The sequence below is a fragment of the Cibotium barometz genome, chromosome 32 (genome assembly GCF_041138505.1).
Source record: "Cibotium barometz isolate CiBa-2024 chromosome 32, ASM4113850v1, whole genome shotgun sequence".
Taxonomy (NCBI): Eukaryota; Viridiplantae; Streptophyta; class Polypodiopsida; order Cyatheales; family Cibotiaceae; genus Cibotium; species Cibotium barometz.
In genome coordinates this window covers 4,733,509-4,751,570 of record NC_141077.1, presented here as the reverse complement: position 1 = coordinate 4,751,570, position 18,062 = coordinate 4,733,509, and the positions used below count along the sequence as shown (strand labels likewise).

At 44.2% G+C, this 18,062-nt stretch overlaps 1 protein-coding gene across 1 annotated transcript in view; it reads left to right on the top strand.

The window, feature by feature from the left end:
• The first annotated feature begins 946 nt into the window (after positions 1-946).
• Positions 947-18,062, top strand: part of LOC147619751 (protein disulfide isomerase-like 1-4) — a 50,997-nt gene continuing 33,881 nt past the window's right edge. The window contains exon 1 of the mRNA XM_086825581.1: positions 947-1,702. Coding sequence (XP_086681707.1) covers positions 1,170-1,702 — 533 coding nt within the window. The 5' untranslated portion in view covers positions 947-1,169. The remainder of the gene's footprint in view (positions 1,703-18,062) is intronic.

The window sequence follows — 18,062 nt, the reverse complement described above, 5'->3', positions numbered from 1 at the left end:
TTGCCTAGTCTTTCTTTTGCTCCCTCACTTATGAGACTATTTTTGTCTCTTGCTTGGGACTGTATCACTTCAGTATATTCAGCATAGTTGCTCTCTCTCTCTCTCTCTCTCTCTCTCTCTCTCTCTCTCTTGCACTCTCTACTCAACACACTCTAGTGCTTATTTGCTTCCGCTCTGTGCACTCTTTCACTTTGTATGGTCCATTGTAGCATGTAGCCTATTCGGTAGTGTGCCAAATCTTATCTAAGATGTCTCTAAACCATGTAGCCTTTCTGAATATGAGAATGTCAGGCACTCGGGCTACTCAAACATGGCTACCCCTCATAATGGGGGTCGTACAATTATCACCTGATGAATCAAGGACCATGACTGTATGAAAATGGAGTGAATAAAGCACACATAGCTTTTGTGACTAGGAGGTTGAGCCATACCAATAATGTGTCTTTTCATACATGCCATGCATGCTTGTTCTTGAGGTGTGAGTAGGGCTTGAAAGATCACTAATGTTTGGTAGTGAGCAAAATAAAGATAGAAGGGTCATAGTACTTTCAAATTTGAAGTACTTTCAAATTTGAGTGGCAAGATGGATTTGAGCATAGTTGATTCTCTCTACAAGTTCGAATTTTGAAATGAAAAGTTTGAATTACTAAAAATTTAGATTCGAATTTCTAGCCTTTAAGTGCTAAGGTATCAAGCAAGATATTTATAGTTTTTAAGGCTAGGGAGCCTAGTAGCCTATTACAGCGGATCATTTTAAACATCTCAATTTACAATTTAAAAAAATATATATATTTCAACCATTCCCTCCTTTCACATTACACAAATCATCAAACCTTAGGATTGTGTATTGAAAACCTGTGAAGTCCTTACTATTGCCGGTTTTTTTAAACCCTTGAATTTTTTGGGAGAAAGGTAAATAAAACAATCCAAAGGCGAGATTACACTCAGGCCTGGGTTTTTTTGGAGCAGCTAATGCTAGCGTCGTGCTGTAGTTGACTTATGGCTGATAACTTAAATATATACACGTTCTTTACGAATGCACACATCAAGTGAACGCGGAGAAAAACACCCACTGTCACAGACGGTGGCAGCGTCGTCGACTCATCTAGGCCACAAGGGTAGCTGCATCCTGGGCATTGCGAGAATCTGAAACTGGTAGCTCTCTAGCTATGGCGGAACGATGCAGATTGGGTTTTGGCGTCCCTCTCTTCATGGCATTTTGCATGTTTCTGCTTCTTTTCCGTTCAGTAAAGGCGCCTGAACCCTCATTTCCAGACCTAGATCCGTCGGAGATCGAAGCCCTTGGCCTGGAGGACGAGATTTCAGAGGACGAATCAGCGGCGTTTGAAGACTACAGCGAGGACGAGTTTCCGACAGGGGAGGAGGAGGAGGGCGACGCCTACGGCGTCGTTGCTCCTGATCCGGACGTCGTGGTTCTGTCGTTCGGCAATTTCTCAGAGTTTCTGGCGGCGAACCATTTCGTGATGGTGGAGTTCTACGCCCCCTGGTGCGGCCACTGCCAGGCCCTTGCTCCTGAGTATGCCGCCGCGGCGACGGAGCTCAAGTCCATTGGCGTCTCCCTCGCCAAGGTCGATGCCACCGGTGAAACCGAGCTCGCTCAACAATACGGTGTGCAAGGCTACCCTACTATCCTCTTCTTCGTCGATGGCAAGGCCAAACCTTACTCGCATCATCGCACCAGGTGAACTTGTTGGTCTGTTCTGCAGCGTCTGTAAGTTTTGGAGGCTTAGTGGCATTGTCGAAAAGTATAAGGCTTGTTGGCTAACGTTGTTAAGAGTGTTTAGAGTTTTCTGGGAACATTGTCAAGAACCTGTTAGATCTGCTGATAGTATTGTTGAGAACCTGTTGGGTTTTGCAGTCATTGCAACATTAACAAGAAACTTAACTGTTTGCTGGTTTGGTAACATGGATGAGCGACTCTAAAGCTTGCAGGCTTGGTGTGAGCAGTTATAGGGTTTCCAAGCTTCGGCAATATCTATGACGCACCTTCATGGTTTGCAAGCATTGCAACAACAACCTTAATATTAAATAATTTATGGGATGAAATACGCAACAAAACACACAAGGGAATATAAACCAATCGATCGAGCTCAAAGTTGGAGATGACCTTTGAGGGTGTGTCTAGCTCTACAAGAACCGCCACTCGCTAGCTTGGTTTCGATGGGATCTGGGCAAGTAGCATTGCAGGGACTCCATAGCTGAGTCATCCATGAAGTCTGATTACTTGTACTTGGTTTTGTATGTGATAATGTTGAGCATGATAGTGTTCTTGTGGATTGCTTAACTCAAGAGGAGATCAGTCTCTTAAACGCATACAAGGATTGTTTTACTAATACATTTCTATGTTAGTCACCACCTGAGCATCATGAGGATCATTGCATAGATTTGATCTCAATAAGTTTACCTCTGAACATGCCGCTTTATCGTGTTAGTGCTATTGAGCAAGAAGAGATCACGAAGCAAGTTAATAATCTCCTTGAGAAGGACATTCTTGCGTTCTCTAACATGAAAGAAGAGCATTGAGCTCACTTGTCTAGTGTATTCAAAGAGCTCCACAAGCATAAGCTCTATATTAATGGAAAGAAGAGAGAGTTTTTTACTCTCAGAGACACACTATCTGGCTTAAAGGTGGCATCTAGATGGACCTCAAAAAGGTAAAGGCCATTAAAGAATGGCCCGAGTTGAAAAATGTGCATGAAGTTCGAAGAGTATGCACAATCCATTGCAGGTATATTGTACATTTTGCACACATTGCTTCTCCGTTGCATGACCTTGCCAAGAAGAGGGCCATGTTCAAGTGGACATTAGTGGAAAGAAATGCCTTTCAAAGATTCCAAGATGTTGCCAACTTGCAAAGTGTTGAATGTGATGCATGTGGTATTGCATAGGGGTTGTTTTGAATCAAGAGGGACATGTTGTGCCATGTGAGCAAAAGGTTGCGAGTTCCCTCTCTGAGAAGGAGCTATTAGATATGATTAATGTCTTAGCCATTTGGAAGCACCATCTTTTTGGGGGTTAAGATTGATGATCAAAGTCTTAGGTACTTTCACACACACACAAAGTTGTTCGAGTAGCAAATGAGGTGGGTAAACTTTCTTTCTTTGCTTCATTTTCAGATTTTACACACCCTCGGGAAGAAAAATACAGTGGTAAGTGCATTATCAAGGAGGCTACAATTTCAGCTAAGTATCATCGTGTAACATGAGTGCATGCGGAAGCGTGTTTAAATTGATTGATTGCGATTAGCGCCTACTCAAAGACTTAAGCTTATGCACAACAAATTGCTTCTTCTTTATGCTCAATTCGAAATTGAGCAAATAGTCACTCCAAGATGCGCTCTCTCTGGTTACATGAATGGAAGGTGTAGAGGTAGGCCACGCTTTCAATGTGAAGCTAGGGAAAGCCTTATCTCTAATGTTACCCAAAGGGTTGATTCTGCATAGGTAGCTTATGATGAAGCTAGCATATCGCTTGGCAATAAAGAGAAGAGCCTTCTTTTGTGCTCCACACATACAAACATACATAAAATGTAGGCAAAGCCCAAGCGCTTTAGTAAGAGGAAACCGGCATTTCCTAGCCAAATGTTGTGTAAACTCCGTTTCCATGGAGGATTCATTTTTGATTCCGTTTCCCGGTTTCCTAATCTCACTTGAGAATTTTCCCACGATTTTCCCCTGTTAAGTTTTGATTTTCCACAAATTTTCTTGTTATCTATACTAGATTATGATCTTATCTCAAGTTTGTCCTCTATTTCTCTCAAATTTCTTAAAATATTTTCTATTTATATCTACTATATAATGACAACGACATGTCGTATCCCTTTTCTAGTGTCAAGTTCTTTCCAGTGCAGAGTTTCTGTTGCCGTTTCCTTTGTGTGCAACTATGCCAAGCGCATCTAAGCATGAGAAAATATGTGCCTCTTTTATATGTGAAAATATGAGCCAAACGTGCATTAAGACTTATTGCCTTTGGTGCCTTCTTGTAACATGCTAACCATGCGGAAGTGTGATTAATGATGATTAACACTAAGCACAAAAGATTAATGCTAATCACATGTGCAGAGATGAGTAGACAGAAAGAGAAGAGAGACTCTTTACCTAACCTACTCCTAATGTATATTACTCAACGAGTGAGTAATTACATTGATTGTAGATTACAAATCTGACATGTCTTTCAGATTCATGTATGCTGTTTGAAAGGATTGCTAGACTTGCTAAACTCAGGTTTAAAGAAAGGCTTCGTTGTTCACACGGTCCTAGGTCGGCGCATGCTATATTGGTATTAGAGTTTGGGACGTGATTCAACCAGGCAAAACCTAGGATGAGAGCACCTTATGGATGGTAAAGCTGAGATCGGGAAAAACCACTCGCCCATCCACCGTGGCATCAAGCTCCGAAGACATCACTAAAGAAGAAGAACCGTTTGAAGAACCGCTTTTGCAAAGAGAAGACGAATTCAACCAAAAGTTAAAGAAGTAGATAAGGCAACTCTAGATTCAACTCGAAAGAGTCCAAATGGAAAAAAACTAGCAGAATTATAGGTAACCTTGGTCCCGCAAGAGACACCTAAAGAACAAAGTTCCTCAATGGAACAATGGTATCGATGGATGACTGAAAAATAAGAGCGAGATTGTGAAGCAAGATTGGTTGAATAGCTGGCAGAGAAAGCCAAACGCAAGGCCATTGAGGAGCGATTGTGGGTAGAGCTCAAAGTGAAGGCGAACCACGAGCGACGGGCCTGAGAGGACTTGAGGGACCGGCTCCAACACACTCCGGACTCTGGTAACTTCTTTCCACCCTTCTCAATCCTCCACAACCCCAGCCATAGTCTTGACAACAGTTATCCGTGCCTCACTGAACTTCACCAAGTATGAGAGGAAGTGCGACCATTTTGTTGTGACTCAGTTTATTCACCAGTTTGTTGCCCAGTTTTCACTTCAAAGATCACAAATACCCAAGACAAAGTCCATCTTGTGGCTCCACACCTCACAGGTGATGCAGTCACTTGGTGGAAACATTGGTTCTGTTTGCACATAGATTCTTACACTGGCTTACCGGACTACGATTGGGACACCTTTGTATTCCCCCGTGCTCACCTAGTCCAACAAAGTGATCACATCAGCTCGATAGTTGGGAAAGTCCGAGGAGGAGAAGCCGAAGCAGTTCATTCGAGGATTGGATCCAAACATTTGGTTTCCCGTCCAAAATTTTGAACCCCAGACTTATGATAGGGCTTTGACAATTGCGCAAAATCATGAGATGTTGCTCAATGGAGGCAAGCCTAAGACCGCTCCAGTCACCTCCAAACCTTAGTAGCAGTAGACGCAGACCACCCAGTAGAACCAGGCGTCTAACCAGCAGGCAGGTAAGGGGGCTCCCAACAACAAGGACCAAAAGAAGAAGGGCCAGATTAGCACTGGGAAGTATCGTAGCCAGGGAGTTTCGAAACGCGGAGTTTCGGAATGGTTTCAGGAGGTTTCAATCCATTTATGAATCGCCATCCAATAGGTTTCATGAAAAAATGCAAAGATATATACATACATATACACTAATAATGATGCACATTGCCCAACATGTCAAGTTAACACATCAAATGAGCTTTAATATATGCAAAGTCATTCTTGATACGAAATCATAAGTTGAAAAACAAGATACTAGAGCTAGAAATCAAGAGTCTAAGTCAAAACTACGACAATGAAAACAAGAAAAGGGCACACGTGGTGTGTAGCTTCTAGTTTAAAACACATCTTCATAAGATGGAAACACTCAAAAATCATGATTCATAAGATGAAAAATAAGAGACTAGAGCTAGAAATCAAGAGTCTCAGTCAAAGAAACTTCACCAAGAAAGCAAGACAAGGGCACATGTGATATAAACCTTCTAGTCTTAAGCCAATAACATAGATATACACATCGCGTCATTTTCGACCAAAAACAAAGACATTCAAGAAATGCAAGTTTCGAAGAAGAAACGTTTCTGAAAGGTTTCCCCAAGTACTTTTGTTGAAGAAACGAGTTTCGTGGCAACTATGCTGGGAAGGAGCGACAAGATGGACTTGAGAAGACTGCGGAAGAAAAGATCAAGGAGGGCCTTACCGAAGGATTCTTAGAGTCAGATGAGAAGGAGCGGTACTTCAAAGAGAAACGTTGTTTTTTTTGCCACCACATGAGACATGCCAAGAAGGATTGTACCAAATGGCAAGCGGAAAAAAGCAAAGAGCTAGCCTCTACAGTGGCTACCACCACAACTTTACCACCTCCTCCACCCCTACCCTCAACCACCAATGATGTTCAGCTTTTACTTGCTTCGAATGCGGTATCCGCAGTGGTATTCGATGATAAACACGAGGGTGGAGTTGAGGAGCGCTAGAAAGGTCTTATCAGAAGTTATGGCATAGCGAAGGGGCAACAATTTGTTGTTCTCTTCGACATGGGTAGTTCAGAAGATGCTCTCTCTCTGTAGTTGGTGACCAAGACGAAATGTGTCCTTGTGCTGTATCATTTGGATGTGGCCGGATTCACTCCCAGCCTACGTACCCATTTTTCCCAGAAAGCTCAATAGTTTGTCTTCACAGTCCAAAAGGCTCAGTTTCAGAGGGATTTCATCATCTAACCCCTCGTGTGTGACATGATCCTTGGAATTCAGTGGTTCTGCCAGTATGTGTCCATTCCTGAATGGAGGTAGGACACCTTCGATTGTCGAAGGTTTACCTGAGCTTACTATCATTCGTGGGGATCGGAGGATTCAGGGTATTTTGCTTATTTCTCACCTTCAAGCTAGTAGAGCTATTAGAAAGGGGGCTTAGTGTGCGATGATCTATGTCCGCCCATGGTAGATAGCGACATCCACTGTGACTCCATTAGAGCCACAGATGACAAGCCCCCTCTAGCAGTTTCAGGACATCATGTTGAGGATGATCTTCCACCAACACCCCCACCCTCTTGTCTTGAGGACCATCGTATCGATTTGGTACTTGGAGCTGAGCCACCTAGTAAGTTTCTGTATCGTCTTTCCAAGCTGTTGGAAGCTGAGTTGGAGACGCAACTAGCACAGTTGCTTAGGTGTGGTTTCATCAGGCCTTCATCCTCTCCATTTGGTGCATCGATTCTTTTTGTGTAGAAGAAAGATAAGACCGCACGTCTCAGTGTGGATTACCGAGCTTTGAACAAGTTGACAATCAAGAATAAGTTTCCCATGTCAAGGATAGAGAACTTCCTTGAAAGACTCAACGATGCCAAGTACTTCACCAAGATCGACCTCAAAAGTGGCTATCATCAAGTTAGAATTTTCGAAGCAGATATCCCAAAGACGGCCTTTCGAATAGAACGAGGTCATTATGAGTTTGTGGTCATGCCTTTTAATAGATTATGAAGAGACTTTTGCTCCTACTTCGAGAATGACCACAATAAGATCAGTGATTGCATTGGTTGCACATAAAGGATGGAAAGTGCATCAATTGGACATCAAAACTGCATTCTTAAATGGGTATTTACAGGAGGAAGTATATGTAAATCAGCCCATTGGTTTTGTAGTTCCTGGTGAGGAACATAAAGTATGCAGGTTACACAAAGCATTGTATGGGTTAAAGCAAGATCCAAGAGCTTGGTATGATAAGATACATGCTCATCTAACCAGCCAAGGTTAGGACAATAGTCCAGCTGAAAGCACATTGTATGTGAAGAAAACCGATGCCGATATTCTCATAGTCATCTTGTATGTAGATGACATGCTCATTATAGGTACTAGCAAAGCACAAATTTCAGCTTTCAAAGCTGATTTGAAAGCTGAATTTGATATGTCAGATTTGGGGCCTCTATACTACTATCTCGGCATACAGTTTATGCATACAGATGATGGCATTGTTATGGAGCAAACTAAGTACATAAAAAGTTTGCTAAAAAGGTTTCACATGGATGAATGTAAGCCCATTTCTACTCCGGTAGAACCAGGTGTACGGCTTACTATGCATGATATTGGAGAGCCTTTTGAGGCCGGCATTTACAGCCAGTCAGTGGGATGCCTCATTTACTTGTGTAACACGAGGCCAGACATATCTTTTGGGGTGTCTTTGTTGAGCAAATTCATGCACAGCCCAGGTACAAAGCATTGGCAAGCAGTCAAACGCATTTTTCGTTCTCTTAAGGGTACCCTGGATCTTGGTTTGTTCTATCCCAGGGGGGGCAGCTTGCAGCTTTATGCATACAGTGATTCAGATTGGGCTGGTGATTATGATACCAGGCAATCCACCAGTGGGAATTGTTTTTTTCTTGGCAGTTCATGCATATCTGGGTTGAGTAAAAAGCAACCCACTGTTGCTACATCTACTTGTGAGGCTGAGTACAGGGCAGTCTTTACAGCTACAGTAGATTGTGTATGGTTGAGGAGACTATTGGATGATCTTCGTGAGTGTTAGCAGACACCCACCACCATTCTCACTGATAGCCAGAGTGCTATGGCCGTGGCACGAAATCCAGTATTTCATGCACGTACCAAGGACATTGAGATTCATTATCACTATGTCAGAGAGAGGCTACATGCAGGGGAGATCAGTTTATCTTACTGCCCTACACAGGATAATGTTGCAGATCTATTCACAAAGGCTTTACCTCGAGAAAAGTTTGAAGCTTTCCGCAAAGCTTTAGGCTTACTCTCATACAGAGAGTGATCTGCTACCTTGTACAGGTTCACACTTCCACTACAGGGGGGATTTGTAGGCATATGCTCACTTATGGTAGTGCTATGTGTGAACAGGGCTTAACCAAGGGCACTTTTTCCCATGTGGTTTTTCCCCTTGGACATCAAGTGTGAAAGGACACTCTAACATATAATATTTTGTACTTCTATATTATATGGATGTGGCACACATGCAAGGGTTGACTTGCATTTTGTGGATACCACACTTTTGGCTCTCTCTCTCTCTCTCTCTCTCTCTCTCTCTACAACAGAGGATCAGGACCATACGAGCACGGCATGGGAGACGTCCAGTCAGAGTACTCACCATGGAGGACATTGAGGATATCTGCCATCGACCGATGAGAGACTTCTTTGGATAGTGATGTGTATGATGCTTACCTTTGTTGCTGGAGTTTTCCTCCCAGATGTTATCCATTAGAAGCTCCTAGTACCGTACTTTTCCTCATAGTTATTTTAGTTTCAGTTAGTTGTTTTTAGCTTTTCTTACACAGACATTGTATCAGATCCACCAATTGTTGTAACCTTTTTGGTCTCATAGGTCATTTTGGCCTTTTGAAGACGTTAATATATCATTTCATTTCATTTCATTTCATTTCTCTCTCTCTCTCTCTCTCTCTCTCTCTCTCTCTCTCTCTCATTTTCTGTGTGTGAGCTTCGCTACCCTGCACCTAACCCTAATGTGCAGGTTTGTGTGTGTGAGTGTGTGAGTCCAACACCCAACAGTGAACTCCTACCAGTTATACAAGCCTTGAAACATTGGAAACATTTTCTATATGGCCGTGACTTTGAGGTTCGCATTGACCATCAGGCATTACGCTGGATTCAGACAATGCCAAGTGCACAGTGGAGTGACTGACAACATTGCTGGAGCCAGATATTCCAGCAATTTGGTGGTATGATTGAGTACCTTCTAGGAAAGGCCAATCCAGTGGCCGATGCTTTGAGCAGGAAGGGACAAGTGATTTCGATTCAGACCACTAGACTCGATCTTGTTGGTACAGGACTAGATGACATGAAGCACACGTACGGGGATTCCGAGAAATTTGGTACACAGTGGGAACAAGCATTGGATGCCACATGACCATGTCACTTTCTGATACGCGATGGTTGGCTTTTCTACAAAGGTCGACTATGTGTCATGAAGTCGTTCCGGGCAGCTCTCCTCCATGATGTCCATGACGTCATTACTGGTGGTCATAGGGGCATGGATTGGACTCTGGAGAAATTGGAACGGCAATATTATTGGCTAAAGATGAGGCGAGATGTGTTTACATATATACAACGTTGTGGTATTTGTCAAAAGGTGAAAGCTCCTCGTGGAAAGAAGATAGGGTTGTTACAGCCCTTGCCAATTCCTGAGGGTCCTTTCCAAGATATTTCAATGGACTTTGTCACGAATCTGCCTCCCTGTCCGAGTAAGCGTAATACGCAGTGCTTAACTATTGTTGATAGATTTAGCAAATTTGTTATGCTTATTCCTTGCAAGGCCAATGTGACTGCCGAGGATGTTGTCCAGTTGTTCATTCGGCATTGGCACCCGATTGGCGGGATTCCTAGGACCATAGTGTCAGACCTCGCGAGATGCCAAGTTTACCGGTCATTTTTGGAGAGCATTGTTTGATATCTTTGGTACTAAATTGAATTTTTCCAGTGCATTTCACCCACAGACGGACGGCCAGACAGAGATATACAACCAGTTGGCCTTTGATGTGCTAAAGTGTTATGTCCACGATCAGCAAGGTAAGTGGGAATCTTATTTGCCTTCAGTTCAAGCTGTTTTGAATGATTCTTTTTCTTCAGCTATTGGCAGGACTCCATATGAGGCAACGTTTGGAAGACCTTTCCAGTCGTTGTTGACCAGGACTTCGTCTTCAGTACTTGAAGCGAACAGAGTGACGGAGTCGTACTAGGAGATTTTAGAGTTAGTAAAAGACAGGTTGGCTAAAGCGCAAGAGGCCTACACTCAACAGGCCAATAAAGACCGAAGGGATTTGAAGTTTTCGGAAGGGGATTGAGTTTATCTTCCGATTATGAAGCAAAGGTTGAAGCAGTTGGACAAGCGATGCCCAAAGTTGTCTTTCAGGAGCTTCGGACCTTTTCCCATCCAGAAGAAGGTTTCCATGCAGTTAAAGCTACCTCCGAGTTGGACTATACACGATGTGTTTCACGTCAGTTGGTTAAAGCCATATGCAGGTCCGATCCCTTCAGAAGTTAGAGACGAGGCGGAACTAGATATTGTTGATGAAGCAGAAGTTATGGTTCCAGAACAGATCCTTCTGCACCGTTCCAAGCATGGCTCAGGCCGAAGACACAGACAGTTTCTCACGGAGTTTCAAGACCGAGGGACCCACGAAGCGGTATGGCTTGACTGAGTTTTTCGAGGACTATCCGGCATCATTGACGGATTATTTGGAGGCTATGTAGCTTCCGTCAAGTTAAGCAGAAGGGGATGTCACATGCATCCCACACTTGGATGCCACGTAGACATATCTGTACAGAAGGTGCAGGACTTGGGATGGTAAACTCGTCCCATGTGAGCCCAGTCCGGGACGAATCAGCCAGGGTTCCATCCTAGTCGTCTGAGGTCAGGTCTGCATTGTCCTGCACATGAGTCCAAGGTCAGGTGTGCACTGTCCTGCACATGAAACAGTGCCAGTCCGCGCTGTGAGTCTCCCTTTGGATGTCAATGATTCTGTGTATCTGGTATGGTATTGGATGCCAGATCATTGTGTAGATAGTTAGGGTTTGCATATAGGAAAGGGGCCAGCCCATAGGGCTACCCCAAGTACTTGTGTGGGCATGGGGACAGTGTAAAACCACCCCCATGAGGGCCAGGAAGGACTTGGCTGTACCCACCAGCCATGGATAGGCCATGGAGGGCTGTCCTAGGAGTAGCATACAGGTTGTCTAGCCTTTTTATGGCTGTAGGGCAAGTATGGGGCAGCGCAGTCTCCAAACAACATGTATAGAGTGCCCAGGCCTATTAGAAAACAGGCGCCTAGTGCCCAGCCGTCAAGGAAAAGATGCGCAGCATTTTATTGATTTTATTCAGCATTTAATGCTGTTTATACAATCGTGGGCAATTATTGAGATAGCCGACTGGATTAGAGCTGGCCGACTGCCTATTCTGGGTAGTATAAATACCAAGGCCCCAAATCCATTGTGTTATCTCATAATTCACCAAGAGCTAGGCTAATCAAAGGGGCAAGACAGCCAAGGATTTGTTAACGCAAAGAGGGTGAAGGACTGCAGGTCAAGGGTAGAGTTATCTCAGCCAAGAAAGGTCAAGTTTTCTGTATTTTCTTTTCAGATTTGCATCATTCTAATAAAGCAAATACACCATTCGTGGTGGGGGCCCTACAGAGGGTATTCGGGACCCAATACTGTGTCCTCTTCTCTCTCCCTCCCTCTCTCTCTCTCTCTCTCTCTCTCTCTCTATTTTTTGCACATCTTCATTCAGTTTTGTGTGTTAATTCCGTCGTGACAAGTGTGTTGTTTTCTGAGCTTTGAAGTTACCGATCTTCCCCGAAGCTTCCGCATGTTACAAGAAACCTTTTCTTTATGGAAGGGAATATACTGTGAAGACAGACCACCAGGTGGTTGCAAACTATGCCAAGTGCCCAGTGGAGCAATAGATAGCACTGGTGGAGTTAGTTGTTTCAACAGTTTGGCGGAATGATTGAGTATGCATCGGGTAAGCACAACCCTGTAGTAGCAGACGCTCTGAGTCGCAAAGGTAGTATTCAGACAATACAGGAGTCCATTGTGTTAGAGATACAAGGAAAAGATTTAGATAGTATGAAGACATAGTATATAGATTGTCCAGAATTTGAAACTCCTTACAGTATGGCTCTTTATTCAGAATTGGGTCATTATACCATTTAGGACGGTTGGGGTTGACTCTGTGTTCGCAGGGAGAAAAGATAGGCACTCCTCCATGATGTCCATGATTCCCTTGTTGGTGGTCATCGTGGGATCAATAGTACCTTGGAGAAGTTAGAAAGATCGTTTTGCTGGCCAAAGATGCGCAGGGATGTGTACAACTATGTTTCCGCATGTTTCATGTCAAAAAGTGAAAGTACCTTATACCAAATAGGCAAGTTTGCTTCAGCCATTGCCCATTTCTGAGGGTTCGTTTCACGACATTTCAATGGGTTTTGTTGGGTCCCTTCATCTATTGGATCTCGGAATATTCAGTGTATGACGATAGTTGACAGATTCAGTAAATTTTGTATGCTTGTACCATGCAAGCAAACGGCCACAATAGAAGATATAGCTCGGCTTTTTCTTCGTCATTGGTATTCAGTTTGTGGTTTGCCACGGACCATTACTTTAGATAGGGATCAAAAGTTTATATCTCACTTCTGGCGAGCTCTGTTTGACAACTTTGGTACCAAATTGCAATTGTCCAGTGCATTCCATCTGCAGACCGATGGCCAAACCGAGATTTACAATCAGTTGGCTTCGATGTGCTTAAAACTCACTACCATGATTAGCAGTCGAAGTGGGAGCTTCATCTCCCGTTGGTATAGGCGATTCTCAATGACACTCATCCAGTGTTGGCAGAACTCCGTACGAGGCAGCCTTTGGTCGAAGATTTTCATCCCTTCTCACACGGATGATCTCTCCTTCCTTGGAAGCCAACAAGACGACAGAAACCTTTTCAACTAATATTGAGTCAGTCAAAGAGTGTCTTACCAATGCCCAGGAGGCTTACACCAGACATGCAAACAAGTCATGGAGAAATTTCAAAGAAGGTGAATGGGTATATTTAAGGATCATGAAGCAAAGACTCAAGCAAGTGGGCAAGCGCTGTCCAAAGTTGTCATTTAGAAGTTCTGGTCCTTTTCCCATCATTAAGAAGATAAGTGATGTTGCCATGCAACTCAGATTGCCAGACAGTTGGACGACGCATGTCGTCTTCCACGTCTCTTGGTTAAAGCCGTATATTGGACCTTCATCGCAGAATGTTCCAGAAGAGCAGCAGCTAGAAATGGTTGATGAAGTAGAAGTGATAGAGTCTAAGGAGATCCTTTTATATCGTTGGAAGCATGGTTCCAGATGACGTCTTCGCCAATTTTATACAAAGTTCAAAGATCGAGGGACCCATGAAGCTGATTGGCTAGATGAAGAATTCTTCCTCGAGTATCCACAGTTATTGGCGGACTATCTCGAAGCTATGAACCTGCCGCCAAGCTAAGCAGGAGGAAATGTCACGTGCACCTATGCACTGAGGTACACGGTGACAAATTGCCTCATCAACAGTGCAAGAATCATGTACAGTAGTAGTACCTTTTAGGATATTTTGTCGTATGTCGTGACCCCTTTGTGAGCTCTAGTGCGGGACATGTCAGGCACAAACTACGTAGGTTAGTCTCCCAGCCATAGAGGTCTATCAGGTTAGTCCTCTTAACCCATTGTGGATAATTCAGCAAGTGTTCATCATGTGCGTGCATGCAGGTGTCAACCATAGGCATCCAAGTGTGGGATGCACATGACAGAAGATGACCTCTTGATCTATACTTTTCCACCGTGCATTTAGCCTCTTCTTGGCTGTCTTAGCCCTTGGACTTTAGCTCTTGCAGAGAATATGAGATGAGATATGCAAAAGGCTGACCATTGCTTATATAGCCTACCTCATATATAAGTCGGTCCAGATTGATAGAATGTGCAGCGGAAGAAGGGAAAGTGGAAACACATGAGAGAAGAGTGAGAGAGAGAGGTAGAGAGGAAACACAGGTGAGAACCTGCTCTCAATATCATCACCAAAAGGAATACATGTCCCGAGCAAGAGGACTTAACCTCGTATGTGAGGGACTGCAGCTAGGCAAGCTAGGCAAGCAATGAAATAGGAGGAGAGCAGTGATCTTTTCAGAGATCATGAGCCGAGTTTATTTTGTCCGAGCTTGTGTTCTTTGCAGTATTTGCATAACAAGGAGGGTGTTTTTGCCCTTGCGGTGTGATCCTTTCACATGGATCCTTTATTTGTTGCTAATTCTTGGGATCTGGTTCTACTTATGGAACAGTCTTTTGCTATCTATGATGCTTTTGAGGACTTTGTTACCACTGCAGTTTATATTCCTACTTCCCTTCCTCATTGTGAGGAGTCTATCTCTGCATCTCTTTGTGATGCTTTTGAGAGGATGCCCCTCTCCCTGCCAGTTCTGCAGGTTTGTTATTTTGGAGGATGTTTTTTTGGACTCAGTGGGATGCTTTGGATCTGTGGTTGTTAACCGTGCCTAGGGCACAGTGGTACTTCCAGAATTTTTTGGATCAAAATCAGGTTGGGCTTATATCAGTCCGACGATATCTTTTTTCAAAGGGAGATGTGGAGTCCTTTTATTTTGCGATGCCTATCTCAGTGGTGTATACTTATGTACAGCATTGGGCAACTCATGTTATGGAGTTTGAGCAGATGGACCCCATCTTTTCGACAGAGTCTTTACATCTTGCGATGCCGACCTTTTCAGAGGTTGCTTTTGTACAACATTTGGCTACTCTTGGTACAGAGTTGGAGGAGATTGACTCTATTTCTTTTGAGGGTTCCAATGAGGAGCAACTTGCTTCTCCTAGGATTGGTTGTATACAAGATCTGATCTTGGTTGGTTATGAGGTTTTTTATACCTTCTCCAAGCTGGATACATGACATTCGACTTCGGGGAGTGTTCTTACACTTGGGTTTGTAACCATTATTTGGAGCGCACGTCACAACTATATGGTTGTTTTCTTCAAAAGGAGCGGTGTACCTGGCAGCTTGTTCTGTTGCTTTTGTAGCTGAGTTGTTGAGGAGATTGCTTGTGGAGCTTTCTTGGTACCTGTTTCTGCAGTCTTTCATCTTTGATCGAGGACGGCGTCTCTGGCTTCTTGGAGTTCACTCAGCATCCGGTGCTGAGAGGGGGTGTTAGACATCATCCCCTACTTGTTGGCTTCCTATTTGGTGTCCTATTTTAGCCTCTAGGGATGACCATGTTAGTCTGAGGGGCTGGTCACCCCTCACATATATTTTACCCATATTTATTCCCCATTTATGGTCATGGGAATTTTTCCCAGTCGTGGAGGTACTTTTGCTCCAGTCAGTTGCCTTCATGTAGGTGTATATATAGCCGGCATGCCTCCCTCAAAAATCTGTAAACTCCTCACAGAAGAAAGTCTCCATCGATACAAAACAGCTCCCGAAACTGATTCTCAAGTGAAGTAGATGGAGATAGACCCCCTGTGAGTGTAGAAAACTCTTGTGGGAAGCAAAACGCAGCCAAAACACTGCTATCCAGCAAAAATAGCACTCCACTGCCAACTTAAGGCAAGGAACATGTAGAAACCGGGAAACCGTGTAGGCCAGGAACAAAACACAGGTATGGATGCTCCAAAATTAGCAAAAACGTTGACTGAAATCTGAAATTCAGAATCCTCCTCAAGTACCAAACTGCCTCCAAAGCCACAATCCAAACAAGAAACCCCCTCTACAAGTGATCTGTGTCCATTGGAGAAGAAAATGCAGCCAAACAAGGGCTACAAACCTGAAAATTCAGGTCAACCAGTGTCCACACCTCCTATGAGGAAAAAACGCTGAAGAGAAGGTACCTTCGGGTCCAATAGATGAAGCCTAGGTGAAGGTAGAGCTACCAGCAAGATTGGTTCAGAAAAACGCAGCAACCATGGTTGCAAATCTGAAAACGCAGAGGTAAAAGGGGCTGTAGAATAGGCTGAATATGGAAACGCTGAAGCCTCAGATCAAGAACTGGTGTAGAGAACAAGTACAATCGGGGGGGGGGGGGGGGGGATGGCACAAGATAACCAGAAGGGACAGGCAAAAGGGAGCCGAGAGAGCTCCAAGAACAAGGCGTGGGAAAGCAAGCCCAAACAAGCCAAAAACGCAGTCTGTTTGGGACAGCTATGTTGCTGTCCAGACCTGGAAAAAAACGCTTGAGAACCCTGGAAGGTGCCGCCAAGAAGGGCAGGTATGCTGTCCAAAAAAAACCGCCCCTGTCAGGCTGCCTAGAGGCTGCCAACTGACGCCTTGATGAGGAGAAACTGCAGCCCAATGAATGGGGATGAGTCAGCTGACACTTGAAAAGCTGAAACGCAAGCTTTAATGTATGAAAAACGCAGATCTGCAGGCATGGGCACACGAGTGGAACAGATGCTCAGTTCTTGAGCAAGACTTGGAAGGGGAGATAAGAAGTGGAAGGTGTTCAGACAAAAATATCAATCCAAGTCAAAGTCAAAAGTTAGTTGTCTAGGGAGAAAGGATGACAAAGTGCCCGTCATCAAGTTTAGCAGGAGGGGATGTCATGTGTAGCATGCGCTGTGCAACAAGCACGATTAGTTCCAATGGGTGACCCATGGCTGTGTCAAGGGTAAGGGATAGCAGGCATGGGGACACGAGTGGAACAGATGCTCAGTTCTTCAGCAAGACTTGGAAGGGGAGATAATAAGTGGAAGGTGTTCAGACAAAAATATCAGTCCAAGTCAAAGTCAAAGGTCAATAGTCCAGGCAGAAAGGATGCAGAGTATCCACCCCATCATCAAGTTTAGCGGGAGGGAATGTCACGTGTAGCATGCGCCGAGCTAGGACCGTGTGAAACACCAAAGCCTTTCTTTAAACTTGAGTTTAGCGAGTCTTTAGCAATCCTTTGAAACAGCACACATGAATCTGAAAGAGATGTTGTAGAGACGACACTAGATGGGGTCCCAGTTTGCGCGGCGAGTGGAACAGATGCTCAGTTCTTCAGCAAGACTTGGAAGGGGAGATAAGAAGTGGAACGTGTTCAGAAAAAAATATCAATCCAAGTCAAAGTCAAAAGTTAGTTGTCTAGGGAGAAAGGATGACAAAGTGTGCACCCTGTCATCAAGTTTAGCAGGAGGGGATGTCACGTGTAGCATGCGCTGCGCAACAAGCACGATTAGTTCCAATGGGTGACCCATGGCTGTGTCAAGGGTAAGGGATAGCAGGCATGGGGACACGAGTGGAACAGATGCTCATTCAGCAAGACTTGGAAGGGGAGATAATAAGTGGAAGGTGTTCAGACAAAAATATCAGTCCAAGTCAAAGCCAAAGGTCAATAATCCAAGCAAAAAGGATGACAAAGTGTCCACCCCATCATCAAGTTTAGCGGGACGGAATGTCACGTGTAGCATGCGCCGAGCTAGGACTGTGTGAAACACCAAAGCCTTTCTTTAAACTTGAGTTTAGCGAGTCTTTAGCAATCCTTTGAAACAGCACACATGAATTTGAAAGAGATGTTGTAGAGACGACACTAGATGGGGTCCCAGTTTGCGCCCCCCCCCCCCCCCCCCCCCGCGCGCCGCAAGCAAGAGTATTTGCTTTATTTCTTCTTCTGGAGAAC